The sequence below is a fragment of the Perissodus microlepis genome, chromosome 4, assembly GCF_051167445.1.
Source record: "Perissodus microlepis isolate ML-2025 ecotype Zambia chromosome 4, ASM5116744v1, whole genome shotgun sequence".
NCBI classification, from domain to species: Eukaryota; Metazoa; Chordata; class Actinopteri; order Cichliformes; family Cichlidae; genus Perissodus; species Perissodus microlepis.
Genome location: NC_140464.1, coordinates 4,902,874 through 4,911,965, shown reverse-complemented (window position 1 = coordinate 4,911,965; position 9,092 = coordinate 4,902,874). Strand labels below are relative to the sequence as shown.

General features: G+C 40.2%; 1 protein-coding gene across 1 annotated transcript in view; it reads right to left on the bottom strand.

The window, feature by feature from the left end:
* Window positions 1–1,062: 1,062 nt before the first annotated feature.
* The window catches only part of cacng2a (calcium channel, voltage-dependent, gamma subunit 2a), an 85,537-nt gene continuing 77,507 nt past the window's right edge, over window positions 1,063–9,092 (bottom strand). Inside the window, exons 3-4 of the mRNA XM_084925177.1 lie at window positions 7,433–7,573; window positions 1,063–3,104 (exon numbers count right to left, since the gene is read on the bottom strand). Coding sequence (XP_084781303.1) covers window positions 2,569–3,104; window positions 7,433–7,573 — 677 coding nt within the window. The 3' untranslated portion in view covers window positions 1,063–2,568. The remainder of the gene's footprint in view (window positions 3,105–7,432; window positions 7,574–9,092) is intronic.

Sequence of the window (9,092 nt, the reverse complement as noted above, 5' to 3'; positions counted from 1 at the left end):
ACTCTTCAAAAGTCCTTAAAAGTTAGTCAGAGTTAGAGTTCACCGGGGTTCTGCACAAGGACTGATTCCTCTCTCGTTATATATATTAAAGCTTTAGCTGATATTATTGAAAAAACAAACAAACAAAAGAAAACAAAAACCACTGCATACATTAAATGTGCACTTGTAGTACTCTACGAAGCCAGACAACACAAATAAATTAGTTAAACTATTCTAAATACTGACAAAACTGAAATTATTATATGCTGTCCTAAAAATCTCTGAATCATAACGTCTAATCAGTATTAGACCTTGGGCTCCAATAACACAGTGAGCAACCACAGAGTGATTATATGTCTATTTTCTTAAATATTGGCTTCCTGTAAATCCAGATCCAAGATCTTTCTCCCCAAAAAGACTGCAGACTTGTAGTTCGTAGAGTTTCTAGTTGGAGGCGGGGCCTTTAGTTACCAGGCTCCTGCCATGGTGCACCAGCTTGAACAGCGGTAGGTCATCTACTTTTAAGATTATGCTTAGAACCCTGAATCACCCTTTAGTTATGCTGCTATAGACTCGAGCTGCTGGGGAGACTTCGCATGATGCACTTAGCATTTCTTCTCTGCTTCCCATTTATTCACGTGCCATTACATCATGTCTTTAACTTTTGTTAATCACATGGCATGTCACACATCTCTGCTTCTCCTGCTTCTGCAGGTGGTCGCTTCCTGTTAAAAGTGAGTTCTTACTCCTCACAGTTGCCAAGCTCTGCTTGTTGGGAATTGTTATTGTTTTCTCTGTAATATCATGGGGTCTAGCTCATGTTATCAAGCACTTCGAGACATGTGTTTTCCTGAACTTATCTATTTTAGATGAAAGGCTAAAAAGTCACATTCCCAATGAAGTCAAAACATTATAAATGCTAAAAACCACAGCTCTGTTTGACAAATACTTTCCTTTCAAGCCTGATTCTGTTTGTATTTCTTTTCTTCTCTAATAAGGACCAACATTTCAGATATCAAAATGTGACAGACAGACAAGTGCGACAAACAAGAAGGTGTTGTAGAGACACGCAGTGAAACATGATGATTTGTTCCCCCTAGGGTTCGTATTTTATTCATCAGGACTTGATGCATCCAAGTATAGGATCATTCGGTTTTGGCACCTTTAAAGATTTCATTTTCAATTTGAACAACACATTAAAAATCAAACGAAACAAAGAAATGACTAAGGCTGTGTGAGTTTTAAAAATAAAATACATACATACATACATATATTTATATATTTATAAAGAAATCGACCAAACCATTTAAAAAAGCAGTTTTGTTCCATGTAGATTGTTTGGTTCGTCTCACAAAAGCAGTAATGAACTAAATAAATAAATAAAAAACATAAGAAAAATACACATGAAAACATTAATACTTTAGCGCCTTGGCTTCCCCCCCCCTTTATAATTATTAACCTTTAAAACTTAAGTTTCTCAAGAGCAGATTTGCTGTAATTTTATAGCATGCATTTAATTTCTGAAATTGTGAGTCACTTAGCTTCTCTTGTACTATTTCATATTTAACTTGTTTTTATTTTTGTGTTTGGCGTCCTCTTCTTTTCCTTGCCCTCTGCTCCTTCCTTTCTTATTTAGCAGAAGTCGTGTTTGGAGTCTTCGCTTTGTGTGACCTTTAACCCCCTTTTGTTGGCTCTTTCTGTTAAGGGGTTTCGACTCTCGCGTTACGACCCCCCCATATAAAAAAAGAAAGTGAACAGGGACCGAGAAAAAGACGAGAAGGTTCTATTAAAAGATATTATTCTACTGTCTGCGTCTGCCTGTGGTGGCTGCCATACTGCTGCTACCCGAAGGACCATCTCTTGTTCTCGACCTTCGAATGAAAGGATACTAAAAGAGTCTTTTCTCATATTACCAACAGCACTTGGTTTAGTTAACTCGATTTTTTTTGTGTATGTGTGTGTTTTTTCTCTTTTTTTGCTTCGGTAAAGTCTGTATCTCTTGATTATTAACGTAATAATTTATTTATAAAAGTAATACATATATATATGTATATATAGTACCTTTGTTAGAGATTACAGATTGGGGTAATTCTTACTGAATCCCAAGCTGTAACAATTCACAGTTTTAATGCAAAAAAAATGAACAAATCAGTCAGTAAATAAAAGAGGTGGCAGGCTGGCTGAGGGGGGAGCTTGACCTGTTGCTCCAACCAAACTTGTGGAGCAATACTGTCAAACCAAAGGGCAATGAAATGATGAAACCAATTCTTTGTCTCATAAATGCCCACCCCTCCCACCCTCCCTGTCAGCGCCCCGAACCTCACAAACAAACCCTGCTCAAAAATACCTGACAGAGCTCACTTCCTTGGGACATCCTGTCCCACTCTCAGTCCTCTGCCATTCAATCCAGGAACACAGCAGACTTGTTGAAACTCTCTCAACAATGGTAATGGAAAAGTCATGCAGCTGAACAAAAAGAACAAATGTCTATAAACATGGAAATCCATCTTCTCCTGGGGCGTTCTCCACCCACAGGGGTTTCCGTGTCTCCTGGTCTCCGCCGTGCTGGCCTGGCCTGTGTCGACTCTCTCATACAGGCGTGGTGCGGCGGTTCGCTGTGTTGGTGTGGCTCGAGTCTTTCAAGTCCTTCTGGATGCAGTTGTGGACTTGCAGGAAGTTGTGGTCCCTCTCAGAGTTGTAGGTGGCGGTTGGTGTGCCGGAGGATTTGAGGGTGTCCCGGGGAAGCGTGTACATGGAGATCTCCGTGGATGGCAGCGCGCTGAAGCCCTTGAGGCCCACCGGCGAGGCGTCGCGAGAATGTGATGGGTCTGTGGAGCGGGAGGAGGAGCGCGAGCGGCGTCTGTAGCGGTAGCGGTAGCTGGGGATCCGTGTTATGGCCGAGCCTTGGAGGTAGTCGGCCGCGCGCGCCCCTATTCGCAGCTGTCGATGGCGGTCGATGAACATGTGCACGGCCAAGACGCCCACCATCTCAGCCATGATGAAGGAGAGGGCACCGAAGTAGAAAGACCAGCCGTAAGAGTAGCTGTTCTTCTTCGAGTCACTTTTTGAAGGGTCTCCTGCGTTGGCTGATATGTACACAATGATCCCGATGATGTTGCTCAGGCCTGATGTGTTGGGAGATGTAAGATGGGCACAAAATAAGGGAAGAATTGTCGATTTATTGGGAGAAAAAGATAGAGGAAAAAAGACAAAGAGAAAACAAGACACAAAGTATCAGTCAAGATGAACTCAAGCCTTTAATCCTGGTAACTTACCATTCAGGCTCACACCAAATATGTTTAGAGTGCTGATTCAGGCACTGTACACAGTCTGCTAATCCTGTCCAACTCCTCATCCAACACGGCTGATGTTACAGTCTTAATCTTTGCCCTTTCTGTGGCAAAAAAGGACATTTATGTCCTGTCTAGATTGAAATAAAGCATATATTCTGTGTCTGAACATATATCCAAATATATGATCTCTTTATATATATTTACGTCTCCATCTATATATCTTACTTTGCCCTTTTAGTTTAGTCACACACACAGAAATGTTTGACATGGTATTTCTGGGAAGATGGATTGTAGGGAAAGTGTGTCAGGGACACCATATTTTTAGAGATGAGTCCCAACGGGTGGTTTTTAGCCTAGCAACAGGACCAAGAGAAATGAAAGGAAGGGAAGAGAAGAAGTGACTTGTAGCTGCAGTGAAAGACGTGACCAGCAGCCCGAGAGTTTTCAGCATGGCCTTTTGAATTCATGGTGTAGAACATTAAGTTTTTAAAAAGTGCTTTATAGCAAATACTGAGAGGAAAAACACCAACATCGTGTCTGTGCAGTAAAAATTAGGGTGCAGCTGAGATTTTGTTACCTTTACACAGAGCCAAGCAAGCAGCTTTCCTCATTTACTCTCTATGGGAACATATTCACTTAACCTCATTTTAAAGTACACTGTAAACCCAAAGAATTTAGCAGAACTTGTTGATGAACTTAAATGTTTCAGTTTATCAGAACTCTACTATTTTGTGTACATTTCACATTTACCCTTTTCTCTAAAATAAAAGTTTATGTTTAATAATTACATTGAAAAATATTTAGTAACTAGAACTTAAAGTTTTCATTCATATCTACCATGAGAATAAGTTGACATTACCTAAAAGGAATGAGTGAAACACAGTCACATTTGTTGTTCACTTTTGTGATCTTTTTTAATTACACAAAAGTCAAAGATCTGGACACTGAAAACTCAAAAACATGTCACACAAACTGTACAAAAACCAATTGTGTACTTCTAAATTTAAAAGCACATTTCTTCAGTTCACCAGTATTTTCCTGGCCTCCACTGATGACACACTGCACTGTTAATATTCAAAAATATCAAATGCTAAAGACATATGTATTTTTCAAATAGCAGATGTGACTAATTACACTGTAAACTGATGAAATGCTACATTTTTAAATGCTTATGTACAACCGTCCTGGTTCTGTTATTTTACAACCTGCTTTGTTAACATTCATATTCAAAATAATGACCATCAGAAATGTCTTGTAGTTCAGTTATTGCAACAAAAATAATAAAATAAAACAACAAAAACAATACTGTGCTCTGAGACGGTGATGCACACTTTTGGGGAACAGTTTTCCAGATTACAGATTACTCTCAAGGAATACAGTGTTGTTCAGTCCCTTGGTAATAATTGTAGTAGTAGGTGTAGTGCACAGATCACTCCAAACATGACCAAGAAGTTCATCAGCAGTTCTTGGGAGACCTCCACAAAGTCACTCTGAAGGACTTTCACAGTCTGGTAATGAAGTGGGTTTTTGTCAAAGATTACTATAACGAGGGCCGCTGCATCATCTCAGATATAGCTCATTTGATTCGTCCTGAATGAATCAGAGAATGTGATCACAAACTAATTCTCTAATTCACAGGACTATTGTATGACAGATCACCTCTCCAGTTAATCATCATAATCATCTTAATCAGAAAAGTGGTTTATACTTGTTGTGACACAGAAGATTCTGCAAATCATTATAATACTTTAAGTCTTTAAGCACCATCCAGCAACCTTTGTTGTGTCGGAGTTATGTTCAAAAGCCATATATTATTTTAGCTGCAACTCTGCATTTTGTAGTTGTTTTGAGAACAAACTACATGTGGGTCGGTAAAAGCAGATCGTCTGTGTTCTAGACCATAATCTGTTCTGAGTCCACTGAACCCTAGTGACAAATAAAGAGGAAAAGCTGAGATGGTCTGGGTATGTGTAGAGGAGGAATACTGGATATAGTGGACAGATGATGTTGAAGGTCGAGCTGTAAGGCTGGAGAAAAGAAAGGGGAAAGCAAAAAATTAAAGCAAAGTGAATTCAAGAATAGAATTTAAAGTTTCGGTTTGAGGTTCATTTCAAAACTCTTTTCATTATTAACATTTTACATTTCAGCCAAAACCTTTGCTGTCTTACCTGTATTAGGATCTTTCTATTTGAAAAAAGTAATTGATTGAATAAGATGGCTGTTAGGTTTGGCGTAGAACGTGTTGGGCATGCTCTGTTTGAACCCCTTTGAAGGTTGGTGCTTTGAGTACACCTACATCGGAAAAAAGTGCAAAACAGCAAAACTACTTAGTCGGTTCCACATTGAATTAAAGTTATGACCTTTGCTATGGTGAGAACAAGAACCTATGCCTCTCATCAAATTGAGTGAAGTAGCTATCACATTTGGATTCTGGTAATATTAGATGTTGTTGAAAGACACTGAAATGAGAATTCTGACTTTCAAAAGGCTGAAGTAACATACCCCTCCCAAAAAGTTTAGCCATGTCTCTACATCAGGGGTGTCCAAGTCCAGGCCTCAAGGGCCGGTGTCCTGCAGGTTTTATCACCCTGTGTCAACACACCTGAATCACATAACTAGTTCATTACCAGGCCTCTGGAGAACTTCAAGACATGTTGAGGAGCTCATTTAGCCATTTAAATCAGTTGGACACGTCTAAAACCTGCAGGACACCGGCCCTTGAGGCCTGGAGTTGGACACCCCTGCTCTACATGGTCATACCACGAAAGGTTAACTTCTCTTTGCTTTTACCAGCTTATGTCACTTTTTCTCCAGTTCTGAAATCTTCATTAATTCCATCCCTTAAGTTTGAAAGACTTCATCATAATGTTTATATAGGACAGAGAGCATTGTATCAAAAAAAAAGGACAAAAAAAATCAAATACCTCAGAATAACACATTGTCTATAGTAAAAATGTAGCAGTCTGTCTCAGCTACCACGGTGAACTCATCTTATTAGCTGTTAGCTTATTAACTGTCAGCTAACGGTGTCACTGAATGAGAATTGCTTTGCTGACATTTCACTAAAATGGGTTGGAAAAAAGTGAAATCTAAAGAAAAGTAGAATACTTACTGTGATACAAACATTGGTGGTCCAATGAGTCTTCAGTCCCACCCACTCACATTTTAAAATCAAACTACTGCAGACACATGGGCGGACCTCCATATTTGACAGGAAATTACAGCATTAGTGGAGTCTTTATTAGTACAAAACAAACCTAGATAAAAAGGTCAGATGACTGTAATTCAAGCTTGCAGTTGATGCAGATTTTTATAATGGCCTAATAAATTAACTGCACTAAATGAATAATTTTTAAGTCAAATTGTTTTTTAAATGTTTAAAATGTTTATGAAATGTTCCAAAAAGAAATAAAAGCGACAAAAAAGGGCAAAAAACAAAACAAAACCCCAAACAAAAACAATTTGTTAAACTTTGTGGATAGTCTTAGTGAAAGAACCTGTGAGCAACTAATAAAAGACAAGGACACTTTAATTCTCGGTCCCTGTTCACTCATTGTCTTTTCCCAGAATCTAAATCAACCCAGCTGCTATAGCAGACTAAGGACTAATATCTTTTATATTTGTTGTTCAAACTGACACCAGGAATCAAAACCTTCCAAAGATGTCGGCCATATAATTTAAATAAATTAGTAAAAGTAGCAAGCACTTAATAGCCAAAATAGTCGAAGTTGATCCAAAACAATAAGTTATGAACTAAATCAAATGTAAGAAAATTTTAGAGGAACATAAGCTATTTGAGTTAGTAGGACTGTTTTAAAAAAATTAAGTTGACATTTTCTTAATTTATTTAATTACTTTGAACATTTGGTTTACAGTGTAGATGTAGTCTAACCTCCAGCTTCCAACAGTTTAAGGTTTATCCCTTCTTTAAGCAGATAATCGTAACAGATTATGAATAATACCTGCCTGTTTCAAATGTTATGTGGCATTTAAGGTAAAGTGACCATCAGTTTGCAAAAGCAAACACAATATGTTTGATTGATTTCTTGTATTGTATCAAAATAGTGAATTTGTTGCTCAGTAAAAGCAATTTTACGTGTGTTGTACTTGTCTGTACAAATTCTCAAGCTTTTGTTTCATTTTGCGGGTGTTTGACTGACCTGCAGACACAAAGAAGATCCCTGCGCTGAGGATGATGTTGTGGCGTGACTTGTAGAACTCACTGGCAGCTATACACAGGCCTCCCATGAAGAGCAGGATGACGCTGAGGATGGGGAAGATGCTGGAGGCTCGCACCGCACCTGGAAATCAGTGGAAGACGGGAGAGGGAAAAAATTGGGGAGAGGGAGGCCAATGGAGAATGGGATGTGATTTGGTGTACACACAGAGGGGAGGACAGCCAAAAGGGCAAAAAAGAAAGTGGGGGAAATGGCAGGGATGAGCATAAATCAGAGGGAGCGACAAACAAAGACAGAAAAGCATATTAAGATCCATTTCAGCATCTGGTCCTTGTTTGTGAGCACATCCTAATCAACACCCCAGCAGGCCTGTGAAAGACTCCATCAACACTGTCTAGTGAGTGTGTATCCCCACAGTGAGCCTGTTACCCAACCTTATGTAATCACACTGCTTGACTCTACCTCTCTCTTCCTTTGCACACTTCTCCACACACCACAGAGCAAACCGGTTGCTTCATGTGAAAGGCGGTGCACAAAAGCGCTACGAGACTCTGGCATGAATATGAGCCAGGCCGCAGTGCAGAGGGATACAGCCTCTGTCTTTGAAACAAAACAGTGTCCTTGCAGCTAATTATCATGAGGAAAAAAAATGGAAACGGGATAAGATGTTACTTTTGAGGTCAAACCAGGGTCATAAAAGAGCTGCACTGCACCCTGGGGTGTCAGGTAAAATTAGAGTTTGAGAAGCACACAGTTTCTCTCTAACAGTCACCTCCTGCCATACTTTTGCCTCTCACACTTCAATTTCCCCCATCCCTCCCCCTCTCGCCTGTTTAACATGCACACTTAGACTTTCATCAGGGTGGTTAAATTTTCACCACTTCACCTCATCTCCCCACGTTGCTGCTGCCTCAGCACTTTTCTCAGATTCTCCCCAAAGTGCTGACACGGGGCTGGGTGGCTCTGTGTGGAGCTTGGCCGCTTGCACCTCCATGGGGACCAGCTGGAGGTCCCAGCGGCCCTTCTGCCTGCCTACCCGCCGCCATTCATCACTTCCCTCCTCACTTGATCTCTATCCCTTTTCTCCTTCCTGCTGAGCACCGTGAGGCTTCTTGGCTGATTGCTGGCTCAGTGGGAAAGCTACCTTGTGCCCTCAGGTGGGCTGGTTGGCATCAGCTAACAGCTGCAATGCCAGTGGTGGCCACAGCTGGCAGGGCGTTCACCCTCCACTGGGCTCTCACTGGTAACTACAGCAAGATAGGTGACTGCTGAGGCTCTGCAAAGTGTAAGCGATGGATGCAGTCATAATAAAAAATGAATAACAATTAGAAAAGAGTTGGCTGCTTGATTTCTTGATCTCACTCAAGACTATCTTCATCAATTAACCCCAAGCAGCAAACTCTACAGCTGATAAATGAAGGCAGCATCAATGTGTCAAAAACTGCAGCTCCGGCATTCAAAAAGGATGTACCTTTGCTTTGATGAAGGCAATTCCAGTACATTATTTGTATGTCACTTTGCACTAATTAGCAGGTATCTGTGTCTGTGCATTGCAACCATGCACTCTATGGGTGCAGCAAGCTTTCTACTCTTGGCTGATAAGCTATCCCTTCACCCTCTTATCCCAATATAATTATATCGA